Consider the following 24,419-nt stretch of genomic DNA (forward strand, 5'->3'; position numbering starts at 1 on the left):
TGGTTGGACTTGATGATCTTAGAATTCTTTTCCAACCTAAATGATTCTACTTTATTTGTTTGGATACTGTAAGTTGCAAACAAACAAAAAACTACTTCCACCCACTACTAAATTCTACAAAGCCCACGCTGTTAAGAAGGGAAGGGCAACCTAGGTATCAAAAAAAAAAAAAAAAAGCAAAGCTTTTCTGGTGACCTTTCTTATTGATCATCTAAAGTGTTCAATAGAACTTGGTCTCAATTATTCTCAGTACTGTTTGAACCTTGGCAAAGCAAGTTGTTACTTGCAGCTCCAGATCCTGCTATAAACAAAGTAATTAGAATTTAAAGGATAAGAAGCACAGCAACTTTTCCAAGGAGTGGGTGGAAAAACATTTTAAAAAAGCTTGTATACAGACATGATTTTCATTATTCACTTTTTATCCTGCAATAACCCAACCAACACACGAACCTAAGGGCTACTGCTACCAGAGAAACTATGAAAAACCGTCACTAAAAGGTGCCCATTCCAAGGAAAGAAAATCATTGCCTACCCATGACACAGGCTTTGTCAGAAAAGTGCCCAGGGAAGTAGTTCAGTCACCATCCCTGGAGATCTTTAAGACGTTTAGACGTAGAGCTCAGTGATATGGTTTAGTGGAGGACTGGTTAGTGTTAGGTCAGAGGTTGGACTCTGTGATCTTGCAGGACTATTCCAAACTAGATGATTCTGTACATTAGATACATTAGTCTGTAAGTGAAGTTACACAGCTGCCAGTTGCCATATCCTGTCCTATGTACATCCACTAGAAGATTCTGTTTATAAACACTAGGAAGTCTTTTCATCAGCATGACACTCTCTTTCAGGAAATGGTGTTGGTTATGAATGCATTCAGGGAAGAGGAGAAAAATAAATATTAATTAATGAATACAGACTTTTACCACCTAAGCTGCATGGGTTTCAGATGATGGCACCCACCTGCTTTACTACTGTAAGACAGTTGTGTTGTATGCAAAAGCCTTTTAAAAACAAAAATAATTTCCGTGACTACCCTACCTGATGTTGAAAGGCTGTGAACTCAAGAAAACCCTTCTTGAAAGTTAATGTTGACACACAACCACTACAGTGTGAAGGTGGATTCATATTTCAGAGCAATGCACAGTTCCTACTGACATAGCAAGCTCAGCCTAAGAACTTGTTTATACACTTGGAAAGAATCCTGACAAATATCAGCACATCATTAAAAAAAAGAAGTATTATAAGAACTGTCAAGTGCATATATGGGCAGCAGTCAGAAAAGACATGACACCAAATATGAGTTCCGTAATGGAATGGTTTCTTCTCGTTCCACAGAGGCACAACATATAAAGTTCTTTCTTACCACTTCCCCAAAGGAGGCAGCCACCATGTGTGTTACTGGAGTCAAGTATGATGCAGAGCCATGGGGCAGCACAGATTTCACATTCTCATAGGTGATAAAAAACGCAGCAGCTGAAATTCAAGCATACATTCAGTCATTTAACCGTCCCTCCATTTTTTCATCATAGAACTAGCCCTAGAACATAGAACTAGAACATTTAGAGGTGAATTCTGTCACCTATTATTTTAAAAACACATTTGAAAAAATATATATATATTGCCCCAAAACTCTAACACTGTAGGAAAACAATCTGTAGGTAAATCTTCAGCAGTTTATGCTCCTAGTGGGCACATCTCCCATTGACACCAAAGGTGCGAAGGCTTCAGGCAGCACGTAGTTTTGAGATAAGGAAGGAGATGTTAATGAGTCCTGACTGTCCAACAGGTTTTGAAAAAACCCTAATCTTTCATACCTGTGGAGGGGAAGGTAGAAATGATACTGTTCTGTCCCAGTTGAATTGGACAGGTGACCTTAAATAAAGAAGCAAAAATAATCAAAATAATTGATACAAACCTGCTACACTGCAATCTGCAAAACCATTTCAGTGGCAGTTATCAGTAACTTCTTCCTAGTTCAGCATTTTACACTTTAGCTCCAGAAAGAAATTCTTCTGAAGTTCCAGTGGACAAGAAACACAGAAAACTAAACTGAACATAACAAGAAAAAGTGCACTTATTCACTGCAAGTCAACTGCAAAGGTACTTGTACCTTAAGGGTTACTTCTTCTCCTAACGATAATTTCAGTTTTGAGTCATATGCTGGAAAGATAAAAACACAGTTCAGATTTTGAAGATGTAAATCTTGAAAAAAACTGACATGTCTTGCGGGGGAACGGATTTTAATTGTAAAGAAGGACTACGTGAATTGCCTTCTGCTAATCAAAAGATGCTTATCACCTCAAAAGGAGATAACCGAGCAGACAAGATAAAGAACTGAATTTTTTATATCATCTTATGAAGGACATCAAACATCTGAAGGTGTAAGGGGATTTGTCAGCAAAGTTCTCCTAACATTTACTACTGACAGCAGAGCTTGGTGTTTTTTTTCTCCTTCCCTACAAAGACAAAATGGACAAAGGCATTAGGATTTTTAGATGCCTTTTCTCTGCAGGGAGAAGTATTAATTTTTTTTTTTTAATGTTGCAGTTTCAAAGGTATTCCTAATGTCTTTTCATTTTAAGTGATTTGTAGCTGTTTCTCAGGGAGGAAAAGATGTGCAGAGAATCCCCAGGACATTCAGTTCAAAGACCTCCAGTGCTCAAGCACTTTCTGATTCATCTCCATCACCATGGAAGGCCAGATCACGACAAAAGCATCCACGGCAAGCAGAACTTGAGTCTTCTTTGGCACCTGGAAATGCCTTGGGTGCCCTGATTAAGTAAGAAGTGGCTCATAAGGCATATCCAGGAACACTTCCAAGGAATAAGGGCCATGCAGGGAACATTTAACATCAGCAGCTACTTGCCCACTTGTTAACCTTTACAGCTCATTTATTTAAGATAGGTTTGAACTGCTGGGCTACGCCAATCACTTATGCACTGCTCCCACCACAGAATGATGCTTACAATAGCAGGATTCATGCAGATGTTTGAGAGAGTAAAAACACAGTGGAGGAGGGCACCAAACCACACCCACATTAGAGACGTACGCTGCCTGCGACACCAGGACAGGCTTCTTTAAGCACAAACACAGCCTCCAGGTCCCACTGACAGGGGACTGTTCTTTGCCAAAGCTTTCAGAGAAGTTCCCTACAGCTTGGAGCTGAACTGGAGGAATTAACCCACAATGAAAACCTCAGATACGAGCTGCATGTTTGCAAATGTTCCTGTTCAGGCAAGTTCCCAGCTGAAATACAGCACTAAGGACAAAACACAAGAACAGAGTAAGTACACAGCAGCCTTTACTCCAAGCGTGCTCAGAGATTCTGTTCAGTGTCATACAACCCTAGAAGCTGTACTTCACAGCTGGACACTGTCCCACAGAATCCAAACTGTCACCTGCAGTAGAGGAAGCCACTGACATGAATGTCCTGTGCTACCAAATACCCACTTAAGGGAAGATAAAGCACAATCCGACCAAGATTTACCATTTGGAAAGGATCCTATAGCAGTGGAGGGAACACCAGCATAGATGCCACGAAAGCCACCAGCCTTCCAAAATCCTTGGGGACTTTGCAGTCTGGTTTTGACAGTGTCCAGAGGAAAAAGGATCAAGTCGACACAGACACCAGCAACTCCGCCAGCCTTCAAGATAAAATCACAAAGTGCATTAACATTCATGGGCGTGAAGCTGCAGTGCTTATGTGAGCATCCAAGACATGCCTAAGCCAAAGCACTACCGAGAGTATCCTTTCTGAGATCAAATTATAAACTGATAGTCCCACACAGATCTCCTCAACTTCTACAGCTATAATGAGAGATTACAACCTTTAAACCATTTAAAGGTGTTTTCAAAATAATCTCATTATGTTGCAGAGTACAAGCAAAGCAAAGCAGCGCTTATCTACCAAACCTCAAAGCAAGACAGCCAATGTCACTTATCAAAATGCCACAGCACAGAACCACCAATACCCCTAGGAAACTGTGTGATAAGATCAGGGAGGACAGAAGCAATTCTGCTTCCCTGTGAGCATCTCTAGAAAGCACACTCACATTTCCTAGCAAACTTCGTACTTATAGTGTTCCTGCCCACCCTTTTCCTTTGTTGAACAAAGCCTAAAGCAAAAATTTTTTGTTGTTGTTGATGTGAGCACATAGAAAAAAATAACATATGAAAGTGATAATATATATATCGCTTATATATCACATATATATATATATAACATATATAATATATAATAATATATATGAAAGCGATTTTTCCAAAGCCATAAGAAAAAGTGGAAGGTTTTCTTTTTTTTTTTTTCTAAAGCAATTCCTAATACTACCCCCCCCCCCCCCCCCAAAATAATTTCAACTAAAGTTCAAGTTTTCTCAGCATCTGTATTTCTAGGTGACTTTGGTTTTAGGTTTCCCCAGAACGTGGCTGATTTGTAGAAAATAATTACTTGCCAACAGCAAGAAGAAGGGATTGAAATAAAGTGGAAAAAAAAATAAAATAAAAAGGAAAAAATATTTAGTGATAATTCCTTATATTCGATGTTATTTATTCAATGCTGTTCAGAACAAGACACACTTTGCATAAATCTACCGCATATAGACAGCAGGCAAGAAACTATCAGAAGTTTTTAACTCAGTCTGAAAGCAAATCACTTTCTCCTGTGTTACTCTGATTTTTTTTCCAGTGCCAACAGAGGATTCAGAGAGGTGTTGAGTTGCTACTACTGGAGTTTTAATCAATAAGTTAATTACTCTTTTAATCTATTTGGCTATTTTGCATGCATTGATTTTTCTTCACTCTTTTTCATCAAAATCCTTATCTGCTCAAAATAGCATTGATCAGATTTAATCAGATTTAACCGAGCCATCTGCTAAAGCATGAATCAAAAGTTACTAATTGCTTCTTTACTTTGCAAACTCCTGCATCTTAACGCCATTTAAATGCACGAAGCAGCGAGGGGCGCACCTGCCAGAGGGTGCCAATACCAGCGTGCTTATAACTGCAGTAGAACAGAAATTATTTTAGGCAAAAAGACAATCAAAATAATTTAATTCCCTGGCTGTCAGTCACATTAGCCTTACGAGGAGCTGGAGACACCCCACAGCGGGCACCCCACTGCCCTTACATGGAACCAGACCCCAATTAACAGCACCCAGCGCGACCAAACGCTGCCCGGCCCGGGGACACAGGGGGCTCCCTGCACCCCCCCGCACCCCCAGGCCAGGCCCCCCCGCGCCCTGTGTCCCCCTCGGCCCCCCCCCAAAGGCCCAGCTCGGGCCTAGGCCGCGGCCCCCGCGTCGCCATGGCAACGGGCAGGCCTCGGCCCCCGCACTCACCGCCAGGGCCGCCCACGACTCCCGCGGCTCCATATGCGGGGGGCGGCGGCACAACCCGGCACGGGGCAGCACCGCCCGGCCCGGCCTTGCCCAGCACGGCCCTAGGGGAAAGGGAACCGGGCTCAGGTCCCCGCAAGGGCCTAGCCCCGCATGGGCGCGGCCATCTTGGGGCCCCCGTGCCACGGTCAGGTGGGCGCCGGTCCCGCTGCGCATGCGCCCCCGCCGCGGATGGCGGGGAGCGGCCTCAGCGCCTCAGTAACGGGCACCGAGCGTTAATGAGCCATTAATTAGCGATGAGTCGCGTGCGAGCAGCGGTGCTGCTTGGGGATCTGAGGTGGTTGCCGCTCTTCTGGCCACGAATACTCCTGAGTAGCCGGGGGGCGTTTCTGTGCCCCCCCCCCCCCCCCCACTGACTGTGAGGAAACGAAACCGAAATCCAATAAAATTGAATAAAAATAAAGTGTTTCTGACAGGAAAACAATTCTGAAGTCACTTCTTTTTTCTCAATTACCAGCGTAATGACGGCAGGGGAGGCAGTGGAACACCCAATGCGCAGACCTACTGCTGCTGCCCTCAGATTCCCCTGCGAACACCAAACTGATCCCAGCCATGGCAGGGGAACCAATGAAACCTTCTGGCAGGGGTCACCTCTGCTGCCTGGCTTCCCAGGAGCCAACATCAGCTTTCACTGGCAGAGAAAATGCTGCCCTTAGCTCCCATCCCCTCAGAAACGTTTCTGCATCTTGTGTTGGGGTCTCTGAGGCTTCTCACCTTCTCCACAAAGGGCGCCCAAACCCACAGCGGGGTCAAAAGATGTGAAGAGATTTTGATACAGAGCTCTCACATAATCCTCACCCAGCAGAAAGTCACACTTGAAATTATAGGAAATATGATTCTGGAGGAGGGAAAGGGGGTAGATGTTAGAAAGCACTATAGACAGTGCATGCAGAGCAGGCAGATCGGCAGGCTTTAATTCAAGGTTTCCTTGGCTGAGAGCGCTCTGTCTGGGAAGACTTTGGAGGTAGAAGCTGAGAAAGCAATGATGCCTCACATTTGCAGCATCAGTGACATCTTCAGACAGCTCAGCCCCTCTTTGGCAGAGCACTGAGGATGTTAGCATGTGGGAAGCACTCAACCTGTAACATCTGCCCTCAGCAGTGCAGTGGCTGACATCAAAATGGAGTTGCCAGCTCTAGCAAACTTACTACAGCCCTTCTACAACTCAGTGTTTTTTCCTGAACACCTGCATTTCTCAGGGACATGTGATGTTGGTTAGAATAGTCTTCATATTGTCTTCATTTTCATTTGAGTGAAAAGCTCAAAGCTCTGCAATCAAATATAGAAAGAACCTGAATGTGTTATATTTCTCACTCTGCTTTGACTTTTAAGGCAGACCTTGGTTTTCTGGTCCTAATTTACAATTTTATCTGCTCTGGTGTATTATCAGTACTTCATTTTAATTTAGTCTTTGTTACGTTCATTGAGGATCACCTCCTGATTTCCTATCAGCACATGATCAAACAAGTGGATTTCTTTGACTTTACAAGGACTCTTGTCCCCGTTATGGCTGGCTTTCCTTCCTTTATTCCAACACCTGTGATTCCTTGGAAGGGCTTTGGGGCCAACCAGAGCCAGTTTGCTATCCAAGGAATTACTTCCTGAAAACTTTGGGTTGGATTCCTGGAAGAAACAGGAGCCAGTTACACATGTCAGCTATAATAAAGGGAACATGGGACTGAACAGTTATTGAAGTAATACCCAGCAGAGTGCCTGACTTTCTGAAAGAACCCTGCTATTTAGGTAGAAGTAAAAATGATCCAAAATCTACCATTTCCAGCTGGTGCTCTGCTAAGTGACTAAATAAACACAAAAGCCTGAAAGTTCCTCCGTTTCCAAGTCCACATCTGTCATTAGATTAGGTACTTCAGAGCAATATTAAGGGGGGAAAAAAAAAAATCAGACGTCTGCAGTAAATGAAGCATAATTTTAGAGCTACCCCTATATAATCCACTGATGGCAGCACTTGAAAGAAGACCTTATTTTCCATGTGTGCCCAGGTCTCTTGATGTAAAGGTGCTTCGGGTCATAACAAGAATTTTTCACATTGTTCAATGCAAAGCTTTCAAATACACTCAGTGGCAGTCTCTTTTATTTAGCACCTTCTGTCAGAAGAACTGCTGCTGGCTCAAAGAGGTCACAACCTCCTTCTCATCCAAGCCAACATCATGTCTTAAATGAACAAGCTCCGCTTAAATGCTACAGGCCAAGCACTAATCTTTGTGCAGAGTCCTTCAATGGACTCCCCCCAAGCTTGCAGAGTAAGTTGAGTAAAGAAAGAAGTCCATTTTCTCACGTCCTTTCTGAAGCTCAAGGGCTGAAGGATGAGCTAGGGAGGCTGAGGCATAGCCCTGTGATGCTTCTTCCCCACGGCGCAGGTGGTTGTCCAGTGGTTTTGCCAAAGTCAATCTACCAGATGACTAGGCCAGCCAGGGCTTTCAGACCTGCCAGTCTCCTAAAATATAAGCTGATTACAGCTTTTCTCTCACTACTTTTCTACTCAGTAGGGTCCTGGTTTCTGTTATAACACGTAAGTTCAAAGTTTTTCAGTCAATTCATCCACATGACTTTCAAGCACTGAATAATTTCACATGCTTTCTTCCTGCCTGTAGGATTTCTTGTTTTCCTCTCCCCCAGTAGCACTCTGTCTTTAGTTAAAAACTACAGCCCAGGAACATCCACCTGCTCAGCCCCTTTTCATCTCTGCCCTTCCCTGCCCATGGCTGCAGGCTAGCAGGAGTGCTTGCAAAAATGACCGCCAGGCCTACAGCACCTCACCTGCTTCCCCCAACCTTTGCAGCACATAAAAGCCTTGGCAAGAGATAAAAATCCCTTTAATCACAGTATGGTAAAGAACACGTTGTGTCTATGGATGCCCCATGTGGAATTTTGAGTTGCCGACATCAGAACAATCCTCTGTGCTGTGCAAAACATAGGGAACAAATATGGGCCGCCGATAGGGCCTCTTTTTATGGGCTGCTTAAGCACCATTTTGAATCCGTTTCACATTATTAATCCTTCCACTGGTGGGTATTTATGTACAAAAAGGCATATATATATGGATATATGCTTGTTTACCTGTATTTTCCCTGCTGTCTCTAGCTGCTGTCGGGAGGCTGACACCAGCAGCAGAAGATATATTGATCTGGTCATAACATATTAAGGCCGCTGAAGAGCAGATGTTAAAAACAGACTTTTGGCATATATCAGCCCCTGGCGGTATCAGTTGCACACATGTTCCAGTTTATTTATTAAAGCAATTGCTCTCCTCATTCTGTTTATTATCTTTCTCCTGGGCAAGCCAGGCGCATCCGAGCCAAGCCCTTCCAGTCAGCCAGCCCCTCGCGGGTCGCCAGGTTTGCCTCAGCGCAGACAACACCCCGCAGCTCTTCCTTCCTGAGAAACCAGGCCCGGCCCGCTCTTGGGGAATGCAGATGGAAACTCAGCCCCTGCAAAAATGTGTCCTGGCATAAGTAGAATAAAAATAAAGGCTCGTGGATCCCTCTGATTTGAAGCTAAGCAGGTACGTGGCTGAGCCAGGGAGGCCATCTGCAGGGGGATGTCGGCGATGTGGCTGCGTATGGCACCCAAGGGGCTGGGATGTACTACGGGAGCACAGCATGGCAGAGCAGGCCTGCAGACAGAGACCAGAAACGAAACAACCTCTTGGCCATCAAAAACTTGTTTGTCCCCATTTTAGAACAAACTGCAACAGAACCGTGAAGTTGGAGCAGAGCAAGAGGACATCCCTGAGACCACACCATGAGCGTATCTCCCTGCAATGGAAGGAGTGACACCGGCCCTTCTCCAGGTGACAGCATTGTTCTTCAACACCCACCACGTGCACACATGAAGGCAAGGGCTCCTGACACAGTCTTGCACAAGCACAGAATTATTTCCTACAGCTTATTTCTGCCAGGGATGGGCCAGCAATGATTTAGTCACAGCTTCAGTGCAGTAAAATCTCAGAGGCAACCCAAGGCCTAGTGATAAGGGCTGTGAAGAAGCAGGGTCCTGTGCCCAGTCCATGCCCCAGAACTGCTCCTTGCCTCCAGCTGCCACCCCGGTGCCCCACAGCCCCTCTGCATGCACAGTCGCTGTGCTACAGACACCAGCCCACTTCCCTGGCTGCTGCGTGGGCTGGTGGAGCTGCTTCCTTCAGGAAAAAAAATGAAAATGAATTAAATATTAACCTAACATCTCGCCAGCAGCAGACAGCTGGACCTGGATGGGCAGCAGTTTTTCCAGCCTCTCCTCATTTTGTCAGGCACACTTTTATTGCTTTGACCCTCTTGCAAAAATACAGGGAAGGCTGTTTTAATGAGGATTTTAGAAGCATTTTTTGCTACTCATACACCATAAGCTCCCCTTCACGCTTACAGTAGCATTCCCTGTTCTTAAGAAATCTGGCCATTTTTAGAAATTTTGCTGAAATACTAATTGCAGTAAATTTTTGTGGAAGCAGATGGGGGAACCAGACAGCCAGAGATTTAATAACTCCTTTGAGTACTTAGCAGCAGAAACGCTAGTCCCCAAATTCATTAAGAGAAAAGTGATTAATGAAGTTGTAGATTTTGCATAATGATAGAAAGCCTTAAGCAGTACAACTTTCTGGTGATCCTCATTTATCCTGCCTTATTGGCTGCCTGGACAATTGGGGATGAGTGGTCTGGGAAAGACAAAATGTCCATTTTAACTACTGGGTAAAGTAAGTGAAATAACAATCCAATGGCAACACGGTGACCTTTTCCATGTGAGCATATCTGCCAGAGTCTCTGCAGTTCATCTCACAGCACAGCTGAATTAATCTAATATTTCCATTTAGCACATGAGAGAAATGGAGGAAAATCTTAATTATGCCTGCATTTGTGGCTACAGTCCAGTGACCTGACAACTGGAATCGCTCACATCTGTTCTCAGCTCATTCTGTGGGCTGATGCAATGACTTAGTTGACTCAGGAAGCAGAGTTAAGAAAAAGTTTGCGACAGGATGGCCCTAAACTGCCCAGGCAGCTCTGCAGTACCAAACTCTTCCAGGGGAGCACCCCGACATTCCCAAAGAGTGGGTTCCTTGGGCAACCAAATTGCTTGAGTCGTTCTCCTGGTGGTTTAGTGCCTTCCTCTCTTTTAAATAGAGGATTAGCAGACCTGGTCTCTTCCAAAAGCTGCAGCCAGGGTTAACAAAATACACAGTGGGCTGTCCTCTAAGAGAACAAAATTTTGTTGGGCCTATGTAAAGAAGGACTGAATTCCAATTGTATTTCCTCAAATTTCATGATGCTTTGTTCCCCCCCTCCTCAGAGCTGGACACTGACACCACACCCTGCCCAAACTGAACCGTGAGGCTGCCTGGTCCCTTCCCAACGCCCCCCAGATCCTCCGTCCCGACACCCCTGCCACAGGGACGGCAGCCCCGGCCCCAGGGGAGGTGCATGGCCATGGCCCTGACCCTCACCTCCACCGCTCAGCTCCATCAGCCTCCTAGCAGAAACAAGTTGCGAGCGTTTCCATGCAGACAAGAAGCAATATTTTAGAAAATTAGTTCTTTGCCAGCTGTTTGCTCAGCTCCTAGTTTTTATCAGCTCAATTCCTTCTCTGGCTCCCAGGAGCATGGCTGATGGGAAGTGCTGGCGGTGACACCGCAGCCGTAACTGTGCCCCTACAGGGAGGTGCTGCTGAAGGAAGGAGCTTAAGGGCTTATTTGAACAGCTGAATTTCAGCATGTAAACCACAGCTATTTTTAAATGTAAACTGTAAAAATTATGACATTTGCTTTAAAAAAAGCTGTGTGCTGTGCTTGGTGCTGTGTACTTGCTATAATTCAGTTTTAGTATCCTTTAATTCAAGGAAAAGTCTCTCTCAGGCTGTTTTAGCTACTCAGAAAAGGGCAAAGAAACCAAGTTGTCCATGCACCACAGAGTCTGCATCAGAAATCCCAAACTACCCAGCATTATTTCTATGGCTATGTGGCTTTGGTAGCTTGGAATCCCCACTACCTTTTTGCAGAAGACTCACCAGCCTCCAGAAAGCTGAGGTCTTTGAGGGGACTTGTGCAGCTCCTTCCACCAGCTTGCACAAGTGGTAAAAGCCTTATCTGCAAGCAATGCTTGATTTTTGGATTATAATAAATCCCGAAATGTGACTAAAAATTGTGATATTCATCCCAAGAGGCTGGGATTGCAGTGATATTAAAAGGGAGATAGAGTATTGAAAGCCTCAGTAGTACCCAAATATTTTCAGGTTCATAGATCTTGTTGACTTCATTTGAGCATTTGAGGAAATCCCCAACAGCTGAGCCCCAGCCCAGTAGTCAGCACATGATTTGCCCCTGCAAAAAGATGTCATTTTATCCTGAATAGCACACGGCACCCCCAGACAGCCACGCTGCTGCCCTTCTGCACACACCTTTAATTCTCTACTGAGCTACTTCAGCCTTCAGTCTCCATCTCCACTGTTGTCTTTGACATTGTGCAGCCCGTCCCGTTGGTGAGAGGCGGCCAAAGCGTCCTTCCCAGGACCAGAGGAAGGAGGCTGATGACAAGACATTCTCGTTCACCCTCCTGAGAGTTTCCAGGGCCCTTTTCCTTTTCCTCCTGTTGTGCAGCGAGGGAACCTTGCCAGCCTTTCTCCTTTCACTAAACTTATCACAGCCACCTTCCGATGCGAAGTTTCCCAACAGGGAAAGTTTCTGATCATTTCTTCGTATCACGCAATCGGGAGGTGCGTTGCCACTCCTGGCAGATAACCTATCGTTGGTATTCTGCTGCAGAGAAGCCATTATCTAAGGGAAACAAAAGCCTGGGAACACAGGCTGTTTGTACGCGGGGAAGGAGAAGCATATGACATGTGAATTTGCCAGATGTTACCACTCTGAATCTTATTAAAATATGCCCTGTGCTGACCATGGCTGCATAATCTGCGCAAGGAAGGAGGCAGAAGATAAGAGGAATTTCACTGACAGCATTATAATGGCCCGAGCATGCAGGCTGGGAGCAATTCCCTGACACAATATCTAAGTTGCTTGAAGAGGTACAGACAGCTGACCTGGCTTTTGTATAGTCCTGACCACTGCTTCATTTGACGCTATCCTGCCTCCACATCTAGGCAGAGACTTTTTCCAGAAAATAACATAGGCTTCCAACATGTGCATTATAAAGGGTCCTGACTTCTGTCCGGCTCAGATGAGGTCTCAAGGCATGTTTTAATGCTCTTCTGCTAGCGTCATGTGTTTGTCTAGTTGGAAGTATTCCAGGTGACTCAATTTGCACACAGCTTCTTAAAGTCTATTCTCTATGGATTTATTTCACATATTTTTGGCTTTAGAGGAGGCTGTTGCAATTCCCTATTCCCCCTTTCCTCAGTCCCTCTCATCTCACACCTAGAAGCGCTTTGGGGCGTGCTGTGGGGATGGAGAGGCGTTGAAGGGTTCTTTGAATTGTTGCCTACAATCCCAGCTGCTTGGTTCATGCTAGCTCAGGTGCAGAAGAGCCCCATCAGCTCCTCTGGGGCTGAGCTCCCCTGCTGTGCTGCTCCTAAGGGTGCACATTGTGTGCAGCCCCAGTCAGCAGGCACAGAGAATTAATGCCTGTCCTTCTCCTTTCACCATCCCAAAGCTGCTGATGCACTCCAGAAACGGTTCATACCACCTCAGGGGCAGATGTTACAGCTGCCAGACCTCCATCATCCTGGAAAACTGAAATGCAAAGACTTGAGCCCAGGCTTCTCTGAAGTCTTGCAGAGTGCCCTTAAGTGGTGCCTAGTTATTCCTTATTGCCTTTTACTATTTACAGGAAACAATATGGGGAGGCTGTGCCAGAAATACAGATCTTGTAATTGTTTTTTATGACGGAGCAAACAGGAGCTTCTTGTTTTAAAGTCAGGTCAGCTCCGTACCCTGCAGTGCCTCAATTTGGAAGTTCACACTTGAAAGGAGAGAAAATTGTATCCATACTCCTCGTTTGTCCTTGTCGGCAGGCTCAGGGCTGCGCTGATGAGCTCTAATCACACACGTGAGTCCAAAACAGGGAGAAGCATCATTTCTCCGTACACAGAATGATCAACTCCAAGTTAAATGCAGTGCTTTAAAGTGATTTGTATCCATTCTCACCCCCACCTCCTCAGTCTAATTAACTTCTCTAATAGAATTAATCAGCACACTAAATATGAGACTCACTAGCAACTAAAAAAACCATACCACTATCTATTCCAAAATACAATTACACTGACAAACTCAATTACATGCCTCAGTCGCTTCTGAAATTACTTGCTGATATTGGACTGCGCACAGTTTAAGTTTCATTGTTAAAAGAAATCATAAACACTTTCTAAATCGTACAATGTTTACAGAAATACACAGAAGCACAGCTTTTATTACCCATGTGGCAAAATTAATTTGACACATTGAAAGCAAATGAATAGAGCTGGAGGACTCTATTCAAGCAGCATTCTTCCTACTGATACAATTTACACTGGGGGAACATCTAGCGCATTAACCTTATTAGACTCTGATGTAGGTAAATAGCATTTCAAAGGGAGGGAGGAGGGATCTGAATCAAAATTCTTTCTGCATTTGAATGAGAAACATCAATTACTGCATTTCTAACTATTCATTTAGCACAAAAAGCTCTCTCGCTAAGTAGATTTTTGCTCTGAAATCAGCAGAACTTTTGCAGCAGGGGCAGCCCACAATATGCAATTACGATCTTGGCTTTAGTCTTTTAAGTCTGTGGTGAACCCTTCAGCTGAAAATAAATTCCAATCAGATTTGATAATGCAAGTTTAGCTTCATTTGCAAGTCAGATGAGGGAGAAAAACGTTGCTTGTTTTTTTAATAACCAAGTTTATCAAAGTTCATCTTGATCTGAAGACGCAGATAGAGGCTTGCTGAACTTCTTCTTTGTCTGGTCATATGCAACACCTGCTTCTCAGTTTAATTTAATTTCAAACTAAGGTACCAGTCAAGTGGTAATGTTTCTAACCTAAGGGATGGAGCTACTCTTGCTTGCAGTTGGCCAGAAGTAGATTAAGATTCAAGCTCCAGTCCAGCAGAGCATGCATTGAACTAGAAACACCAATATCCTACTGCAAGAAACCTCCCCCTGTATTTGACAACAATTTATGTCCTTTCAGAATTAATATGATGAATAGTAATTTCTGTTGGCAGAAGCATTTGGAGACCTGGTACCTGCTCCACAGGCTCTTTGCTTCCATAGCAGGGCACTCATAGGAAGCAGTCTTTGCAGCTGCACATTCAGATGGACCAAGCCCTCACACTGTGCTCTGCGGATGACCACCCCCTGTCCTCCCACTCCAAAGCAGGAGAAACCAAAACAAAGACCCAAGGGAATGATATGAGGCTGTGACGGGTGGGATTTAGGTTGGATGTCAGGAAAAGGTTCCTCACCAAGAGGGTGAAGATACACTGAAGGAGAGGGTGAAGTCAGGCACTGGGACAGGCTCCCCAGGGTGGTCACAGCACCGAGCTGCTGGAGTTCAAGGACAGTTTGGACAATGCTCTCAGAGACATGGTCTGATTTTTGGGTGGTCCTGAGTGGAGCCAGGAGTTGCACTTGATGATTCTTGTGGGTCCCTTCCAGCTTGGGATATTCTGATTCTATAAACATGGCATAAAAACAAGACAAAATGATTGGCCTGTGATAGAAAAATTCTCATTCCTTTCCCCTTAAAAACTAGGGATGCTTGTTATATGCTAGGGCAGTAATATTTTGGGGCCAGACAACAGAGAGAAGGCATCTCCAGAGGAGCCATTCCCACCCTCTTCTGGGGAACGTTTGTCTTATTTGGGGCTTTTTGACCTAGCTTTTAATGTCAACATCCCAGACACCTGTATGCAATGCTGTGCTCTTCCTGCTAGAAAGCTCCCTTCATGAGCAGCCTGACAGCTCACGTCCATCCTCTGTCCTCTGCTCCCTTCCTCTGCTTTGGATATTTAGAAATAGTGAAATATTAAAATAGAAAAGGTTCTAATCTATGCTCGCAACCCCACAGCCACTCCTGTTAGCAGTGCCATAGCACAGCGACATGATTTTGTGGCTGCAGGGAGACAAATAAATGGATGGTGTCAAAGCGCTGCTTTTACAGGAGCTCAAGAATAAGACTAGCTTTGGGAACAGAGTAGATTTTATACTTTCATCAGAGGAATATCATGCATCAAACTGAAGCCTTTCAAGAAGATAGGAGGTGGTTAGCTATTCCACATCCAGGCATCCTCTTTATTTATTCCACACATTTCTCCAGTCACCAGTGATGCATTAGATGACACTTGCAAAGGATTACAGACCTGATACAATATTAGATAAAAATTACAAGTGAGAAGCTATTTTACTGCCATTTATTTTCATCAGCTAAGCATCGCTCTCCTAAATGCCATTCTAGGTTGGTCGATATTGGCTTTTCAGGCTGCTGAAAAGTTTTGTAATTCTTTTTTGTTCACAGCTTATGTATAGAAATCAATACTAGTTTGCAATCTGTTGAAACTGTGAAAGAGTCAAGTTACAAGTAATATATGCCTGATTTCTCTTTGCGTTCTATTCCCAGTCCATCAGAGTGAAAATTGGATTCAATTCTCAGTCAATCTGATATCTCATAATTAAAAAAGGTTATTTCCAAGTCCCCCACCCCCCACATTTTCCCCTCACACTTAAACACATGCTGAACAAAACAAGTAGGAACACATCTGAGTGTTTCTTAACATCACTGTCAAAGGGAATCTTTTCTTTGATTCAGAGCAAGCTGGAAGAAGTCCCCTCCCTAGCCAGGGCATCTAACATAGCCTGAATATTGGTCAGCAGGGAGCGGAGCCAACTGAGCCTCTTCTGCTTCACTGCTGCTATATTTGATTCTTCTGTTCTTGAAAGTTTATGGCATATGCAGATTTCATTTCATATAAATATACCTGCGGTACTGAGCCTTAATGATTCTGACTTCTCAGGGGAAAAGCAGATGAAAGGAAATGTCTTGCAGTGTTGGGCTGGCTGCAGGAGATGCAAATTGAAGCTTCTGGGCTGCCTCCTCCGGAGCAGAGGCTTGAACTTAGAGCATGTTAGAGACCGAGCAGCAAAGAGTTTGAGCAAGTGGGTACTTTGTGACATACACAAAGCTGACTATACCTGAGTAATCATATCAGATACAATTAGCATGACTTTGTATGTCAACACTTGTTTATTCCAAATTTAAAACAAGCATTATAAAATAGCCAATCTAGGACACTTTTATAGTGTTAGGTAATACTTGCTCATACATCTGCTCCAAACTGAGGGGGGTTGGGGGGGGGTCTGCCGTGTCTTCAATGTCCCATTGACTCCAGGCATCAACGTATCTAGGGACTGGGCTTTAAAAAAATAAAATAAAATAAATCAGAATTTGTGCTCACGCCATCAGAAATAGAGATCTCACTGGTGCTTTCAGGAATAGTTGACCACAAAAATCGTCAGGCTCCAGACCCGCCTTTTCTGGAAATCATCCAGGAGTTTGTTACAAGCTTCAGAACTTGCGAAGGGTTCGGCTCGGAATAACACTTCCCCATCAGCTGCTCTCAAACTGCGCGTTGGGAGAAGCAAATCCCACTGACACAGACCCAACACTCACAGTCCCCACAGCTCCAAGCGTTTCTGGGCTGAGACTACCACCTAGCGACCCCACCGCAGACTGCGGCTCCTTCGCGGGGAGAGGCGCACACTGCAATCACCCTGGGCCCCTCGCTAATGACATTATCATAAGTTATTCACCTCCTGAGACGCGCACAAAGAGAAGGCAGGCTGAAGGCTGCACAATGCCATCGTTTTCCCAGCTGAATTGGAATAGAAAACTCAGCTAGGCTTGGGGTGTTGGAGCTCAGCCAGTTTAATAATAGCTGGTGTAGGAAGCCGAAGTGATGCTATTTAAGTGACAGTCTGCAAAATCAAGGCGATGCAATGAGGTACCAAGGGGTCCTCAAGCCCTGCAAGGGCTGGGAGAAGGGGAAGGGGACTCAGTTCTGGCCAGGTTGCTGCAGGGAAACTGGAAAACACTACGGAAGCCACTGAAATGTTAAATGCTTCCAAATTAGGTGCCTTCTCCAGCTTTGACTTTTATTGAATTGCCATTCATTTTCTATTATACTTTGGAAAGTAATTTTGAAGCAACAAAAAAAAGAAAACACAAAACAATGAGAAGTTCCCTCTGACCCAAGAAAACTCTTGTGCCTTTTCCAAATGAAGTTGCCTTAAAACCCTCCCCATGCCATCCTTCCAGTTTGTGTGCTGTAACAGCGCTTTCAACTAGAAGATTGCATTAGGAACTGTTCAGGCAGCTCTATTTCCTTGCAGATACTGAATGAGCTGTGACAGACTGCACCATGCCAGGCTTGTTACACACATCTTCCCCGAAAACACTGCAGTTTAGAGAAAGCCTTTAACCCTCTGACAGCAAAGAGCCATTACATCGCTTTTGATGCTAAAGCCATAAAGGTATCTTATTGCTTCAAATTGACAATTTCACAATGTTGTAAGGGGGCCTGGACATCCTCAGGCAGAAGGCACCGATGCTTTTGAACCATTTTTAGAGCACCTGCCTTTCATTTTCAGCACACTTGAATTATTCACAGCCTACCGGAGAGCACACATCTCAGCTGTCTCCAGCTCAGGCAGCCACACTGTGATCCTCAGCATGCCCAGCCATCCTCCGCAGGCTGGAGAGGCCATTTGAAAATTAGAACTGCCCACTGGTGGGAGCCAAAGCAAATTTTGCTGTGCCAGCATGAGAACTGAAGTATTTCTGCCACAAAGCAGTAGGGGCAAAGCAAAAGGGCAGGTCTCTGGAGAGCAGAGCCTTCTGCTCCTTCACAGTACAGGGGGAGAGAGGGAGGAGAGCTTTCCTCGAGAAACCCATCGCCTGCCCACCCAGGCTAGAGCCAGGACTGACACAGGCAGGAAATCTCAACCCATACTTGGGTTTGGAAAGAGCCACTTGTAACCACATCAGGCATCCCTCTCTTGCTGCCCTGTGTGACTAAACTTCTCTGCAAGCATCTTCTGGTCCAGCCAGAAGTGTGACAACAGGGAAAAAACAGCTCAGGACTGGCAGGCAGGCAAATCATTCCCTCTAGCATTAAACTGACACTGCTGACATCTAAACCTGATGGCTTCTTTCTCTCCTGATGCTAGCTTTGTGGCAGTATCCAAGAAATCCCTTTCAGGGGAAAGTAGTTTCATTGATTTTGGAGAAAACCTTGCTTGACAGATTTATCACCAACATTTTCCTTTGCCACAGATAACCCAGAAGTAGGGGGCACCCAAGAGGTCATTCAGAGATGATTCCCACCAGCCTGGGGCTGATAGCAGCAGGATTTTTCCTGACCTTTCTCTCCCCTTCCTTTCACTTCTCTGTTAGTGCCCTCAGCACACAGAGCTGACTGAGCACATCACCCCCTGCTCCTGCAGCCCCCAGGGGCCACCCAACTGCTTGGGTTGGGCATGGTCACTTCAGAGCTCAAAACCCATGGGAGGGTTCAGGCTGATAGCTTAAGAAAACTGATAGAAAGGGGAGAGAGCACTATCAGAACCCACCTACTCCCTTCAACAGAGGGATATGATAACTAAACACCTCTGTGAATCACCCAAGACAAGCCTACATTTGCTGTATTAAGTGGAAGCTACTTCCCCACACCTGGAAACGTGCAAGAGCTTTCTTCAGTGCCTTGGACACCACACAGGAAGAACAGGATGGCAAGCTTTCATCTACTGCTCATCACACATTTCTGCTTCAGGGTTACCCTAAAGCCACAAGTATATCTATACATTCAGCCAGCCATGAAAATCTGGAAACAAACTTATATCGGGAAACCTTATATGAGCAACCAAGCACAACCCAGAACATGGATTGCAGACCTGGAAGTTAGCACCACATAAACACAGAGGCTGCCTTTCATCTAAAGAATACACCAATGAGACTCAGGATCATCTTGCTGTGCAAAAAGAAGGATCAATGCAGAGAAGCACTCAGCTCCTTCACACTGAAGGGCACTCACTGCAAGAAAAAGAGCTTTACTACTCACCTTGATCTTAGAAAGCATCCCTGTATGCACAGGCAGCCTACTAGCAGCTGCCCCCAGCACAGAAAGCTTTTGGCATAGAAGAAAAATGGCTGGTATCTGCACTTAGCTTTATCTGTGATGAATCACGGATCCCTCCCTTCCTCAGCTGATCCCAGTCACCAGCAATCAAAGCCACTCGCTGCCTGGGCTGGGAACAACAATCCTTTAAAAGGATGGGGAGGAGGGGGCTTCAAGGGAAGGGTTGTGTTTTTTCTACTTTTTGAAAGAGAAGTAGTGTAGGATAGAGGGGGGAAGAAAAAGTTGGGAAGTTTCCTGGCTCATAGGATACTAGGACAGAGTTAGAAGAGTAATGGGCCTCAGCCTGAAAGAATGGAACCCACCAGAAGAAGAGAAAGCTAAAGAGAAACTTAGGTGAAAGTAAGATAAAGGGGTAGAACAGAAAGGTAGGAAAAACTTTGTTTACTCTGTTTCTTTAACAGTCACTTCTGTTATTACTTCTGCTTAGGAGCTTTATAGAGTGCTGTGTCTGGCTGAAGTTGTCTTAAATACTGGTTAGCTGGCTGGAGGGTGTCCTGGCAAATATGAGCTCTGGTCCAGGTCAGAAGGGCACTGTAAGTACTGAAGGTTCCTGTCTGAACCTCAGCAGAGCACTTAATGTGACCTGGTGGGCATCTGCAGAGTTAATAATCTGGAGTCTAGAGGCAACATTGCGATGTGGCTGCTGAGCTCCCTAACAGAGATAGTGAGGGTACCATGGTGCAGGTCCTGAAGCACTATTTCAGCCAAGGGCTCTGAGATAATTCAAGACCACAGAGGCTGGAGAACTGCTGGCACCTCAGCTGCCCCCATGTACAGCCCATGTTTAGGGAAATATTCACCAACAGGTTAAGCAAGAGAATGGAAGGGGGTTGTATAATGGGATTTCAGGCAATTCCCTTAAGGAATTTTCCTAAGCAAGCTTCTCCAAGAGCAGTAGATGGGATCAAGCTCCTCTTTGCACCTGCAGTGTGCTTGCTGAACGTCCTCAGGGAGCCCTTTGTGGCATTCAGAGCACTGGTAGGGCTCAGGGCTGTGCCACCAGCTCCCTGGGGTGAGCGGGGAGGGCAAAGCTGCTGCTTCTGCTGGGTCTGGGATTGCTCACCGTGCTCTGTGTGTGGCTTGAGTTGTTTGCTGCAAGCTGCCAAGCATGGCTCAGAGCTGCCTCTCTGTGAACCTGCAGCTGGAGGAGTGGTGTCAGGGTTGCAGCTCTGTGGGTGTCTCTGGGCTGGGCCTTTGCAGGGCCTGGCCTCTCGGCCTCTGCTTTCTGTTTGTATTGTGCAGGAAGAACAGGCGCTAAAAAGCAAAATGGGAAAACAAACTGAAAAAAAAATAAGCAGAAAAGAAAGCCCTAGCCAAACAACAGACTGTGTTAATTAAGAGTGAAGGAGAGGCTGTCATGCACCAACACCAGGCTCCTGAAAGCTGCTGTAGGAGAATATTGAGCTCTGCTTGAGTCCCTGTCCTCTGGCTCTTCTAAGTGGGTTGCTGCTGAATAACAAGGCTCAGGCAGGCAGCCTGCTGCAGGGCTCAGAGAGCACCCACTGGGAGTGCAGTGGGCTGGGAAAATCAGGCACCAGCACCCGGGGTCTCGGTCACAGTGGGAGGCAGTGTGGGGGCTGCTGTTTTCTGGCCAGGTTGGGGGAGAGCTTCAGGAGCAGGATGTGGAGGATGCCTTTTCCTCAGGGCTGAGGTGGTAATAAAAGGCTCTCTTAATGAAGAGAGGACACCCTAAATTTGCCCTTAGACAGGGCACGGTGATGGAAGTCATCCCTGGGCTGGGATTTCTCTGCACTTGTCCTACCTGCACTATACACTTCTCATCCTCTGTGATGCTGCCCAGCTCTCAGACTTCAGGGTGGAAGGAGATGCCAAGTGTGGTATTTATGGCCCCTGTTCTTGTGCCTGGACATGTGCTGTGGGACAGACCTCCAGCCTGTGCCCCGCAGAGCTCACCCTGCTGCCAAAGGCAATTCCCAGAGCTGTGCGGAGGGCAGCAGCCAGGCCCTGGTCTCTGAGCTCATTATTACTGAGCACTCTAGAGAAAGCTCTTGGGTCAAGTTATTCAGACTTGCAATCATCTTGCCATGCTCTAAATGCTTAAATGGGAGCAGGATCAGGTCCTTAATGTATTTAAAATTGTGAGGGTATCTCCACTAGAGAGGTGGCTCTAACTTCCGCAGCGAGGACTTGGCATAGATAAGAGCAGTTCCATTTTCCAAGAGTCAGAACTGGTGTCTTGACATCCTGTTTCTTCCGTCATTTTATTTAATAATCCATTGCCCTTCGGTTAATAGCTTTTTCCTTGATTAGCCTGTATAAATCAAAACGTCATGGCTTTCTCCCTGATGTGCCATATATGCTGAGATGAGGGTAATGAATTGTGCCACGGGTTGATGTACTCTGCCTCCCATTTAGAAAAAGTCCCACGTCAAGGAAACACCTTGGCTTTCAAATTGAGTTGTCAGCATGCTGTCAAGACTTACAGGAGGAAATGCTGAGGATCCTAATAACATGCAGCCAAGGATTACTTAGCTCTGAGCGGAGCATGGAGATACAAAGTCTCTTGGAAAATGAGGCTCCTGGAGGCACTGTGGGTTCCCCTCCACATGTAAACCCCATGGGGGGTGAGACTGCAAGCAAAACCTGCTGACTGCATGCAGGCAGAGCTGGTGGGGTTAATGCAGTGCCCTGCTGCCAAATCTTACTGGTGAGGGGCACCTCAAACACCTGCTCACCACCTCCTCCGGTTGAACTGCTCTGCAGAGTGGCTCCTCCAGAGCTGTTTGCCAGCCCACCCCTCCTAACCTCTCATTTCCCCATTCCTGTAGCAAGGCAGCTGAAGCCCTGGTGGGGCAGGTGGCTTGCAGGGCTCTGTGCAGATCAGGGATCCTTCCTAGTCTGTAGCTCTGGGCTAATGCATGTGACTGCTTTTGTTGTATTTTTGCCCCAAATCCTTGGCCACGCTGCCTTGCTTGGTGCAGGGAGCAGCAGCCTTTCTCCTGCTGACTTGTCCCAAAAAGGAGCCTGAATTAGCCTGGGGGCTCTCAGGAACCTATTGCACCCCCCCCAGCCCAGTGCTGCTTGAATTGCTGGGGACGTATTTTTAGTGGAAAATGCTGGTTTCCTGAAGGCAGGCCAACTGCAGTTTGGGCTCCAGACTTGAGCAGTAAGGAGAGAAAACCCAGCACCGTGCCTGGGCTTGGTCATTACTTTCACCCCAAAGCAGACTTTGCTCTGCCGAAGAAAAGCATCGCTGTCCCTTGCCACTAGATGCCACTCGTGCTGCACTGTAAATCCTGTGGCATCTCCAGCCTCAGGCCTTGACGATTTCCCTCGGCTTTCTGTATGGGTGTTGCTGGGGGGTGTTGGATCTTTCTCACAACCTTCCTGTTCCACTACCAAGTCTCTTCTGCAAATTTCTTCCCATTAACCGCATGTATTTTGAATGGGAAATCACCACTTTTGCCACAGCCACCACCCAACTACACAGCTGTGGTGCTCTGATGCTCCTCCTGGAGCTAGTAGGGAGGGCAGAAACCCAGTGAGTGAATGGGGAGCAGGCTATTTTCACCCTGAAGCCAAGCACAGGATTTTACATTGAGCTTTCCAACCCCTCTTTCCAAACCCTGCCACGTTGTTCTCCCCTGTGGCTGTCATGCTGTGTGTCAGTGGGGCTGGATGGAGCTGCCAGAAGGAAGGAAGCTCAGTGTGGGGCCTGGAGCAGGCCATGGGGTTAGGGGAGGACACATCTGTGGGGCTAGAAACTGGCGGCATCTGTAGGCAGAGAAGGGCTGGAGATGATGACCCGCAGGCCTGGTGATTGTATTTTTCTTTGAAGGCTGTGAGACGTTCACATTAAGCGATTACCTCTTGGGAGAAGCAGCAAGGTAGCTGCTCCATTAGCCGTGGGTTTTCTTAGAAAATCTCAAATAATTTCTTCACAGGGTGCCAGATGAGATGGCTCAGGCCTGCTGTGAAAGAAGCATAAAGTAATGCTCACAGTTTGTAATATTTCTCCCAGCTCTTTCATTGAAAAATGAATGCCTCCTGTGAAATGCTTTTAAATGACAAATCCACTCATGTTCTCTCCAGCCTGCTGGAACGTGGAGCTCAAATCCCCATCGTGGCCCAGGTTGGCCAGCATCAGCCTTGCTCTGGGCATGGCAGGGCTGTGGGCAGGCAGCCCTGAGCACGTTTGAAGCCAGTGTTGCCATCCATCAAGCTCTGTGTCAGCACGAGTGGGGCTGAATGGAGACAAAAGCTTCCTGAGGCTGATCCTTGTGGAGGAGAGCAGCGGTGAAAGCTGAGCCTGGTGTTGGGAAGCCGGGTGATGCTGAGCTATGCAGGTGCTGTGGTCCAGCCCAGCACTGCCCAGCCTCTCCTCCCTAACCAGGGCTCAATTGGTTTTGATTCCCATCAAGGGAAAATCCAGCAGAAAAATAGAAGCAGATGTTTCTAGACAGTGTCTCAGGCTCCTGGAGCTTCAAAGAGCTTTTTGATTGCATAGGATTTAAAAAGCATATAAAAAAGCCTTTCACTGTATTTTCACTAGGGCAAAACCCTCTTTGAAATTTGTATAGGGAGAGCTTGTCAGACCGAGCCAGCGCAGGGGAAGCCTTATTGCTCACAAACCACACTTAAAATCCTTCTACCATATTTTAGGGTGCAACCTTGTGGGCACATTGGGTCCTGGCCCGTGCTGGTCACTGCAGGCAGAGTGAGGAGGGTTTGCAGCTGGCAGGGGCTTGCTTCCCCCAGCCCTGACCTTGGGCAGCTCAGCTCAGGGTGTCCCCTGACCCCTGCTGATGTCTCCAACATGTGGAGAAGTCACAGCTCTGCCAGATTCTGCATCTCGATGTCTCCATCTGTGTTTCTGTAAGCAGCTCTGTCAGACCCACAGGGAATTGCAGGGACCGGGAGAAGCCCCCGCTCCTCTG

General features: G+C 46.2%; 1 protein-coding gene across 13 annotated transcripts in view; it reads right to left on the reverse strand.

Annotated features, from left to right (window-relative positions):
- Nucleotides 1–19,480, reverse strand: part of SLC25A26 (solute carrier family 25 member 26) — a 96,570-nt gene extending 77,090 nt beyond the window's left edge. For 2 of the 13 annotated variants that reach the window (XM_027467910.3, XM_027467909.3), the window contains exons 1-5: nucleotides 5,334–5,494; nucleotides 3,485–3,641; nucleotides 2,108–2,157; nucleotides 1,812–1,869; nucleotides 1,361–1,470 (exon numbers count right to left, since the gene is read on the reverse strand). In XM_027467910.3, the coding sequence (XP_027323711.2) occupies nucleotides 1,361–1,470; nucleotides 1,812–1,869; nucleotides 2,108–2,157; nucleotides 3,485–3,641; nucleotides 5,334–5,366 (408 nt within the window). In that variant the 5' untranslated portion in view covers nucleotides 5,367–5,494. Of the gene's footprint in view, nucleotides 1–1,360; nucleotides 1,471–1,811; nucleotides 1,870–1,912; nucleotides 2,047–2,107; nucleotides 2,158–3,484; nucleotides 3,642–4,962; nucleotides 5,126–5,333; nucleotides 5,523–19,443 lie in introns of those variants that run through there. The other 11 variants (XM_072044537.1, XM_027467911.3, XM_072044538.1 and 8 more) reach the window with 10 other exon arrangements.
- Nucleotides 19,481–24,419: the final 4,939 nt, after the last annotated feature.

The sequence above is a fragment of the Anas platyrhynchos genome, chromosome 13, assembly GCF_047663525.1.
Source record: "Anas platyrhynchos isolate ZD024472 breed Pekin duck chromosome 13, IASCAAS_PekinDuck_T2T, whole genome shotgun sequence".
In the NCBI taxonomy this organism is placed as follows: Eukaryota; Metazoa; Chordata; class Aves; order Anseriformes; family Anatidae; genus Anas; species Anas platyrhynchos.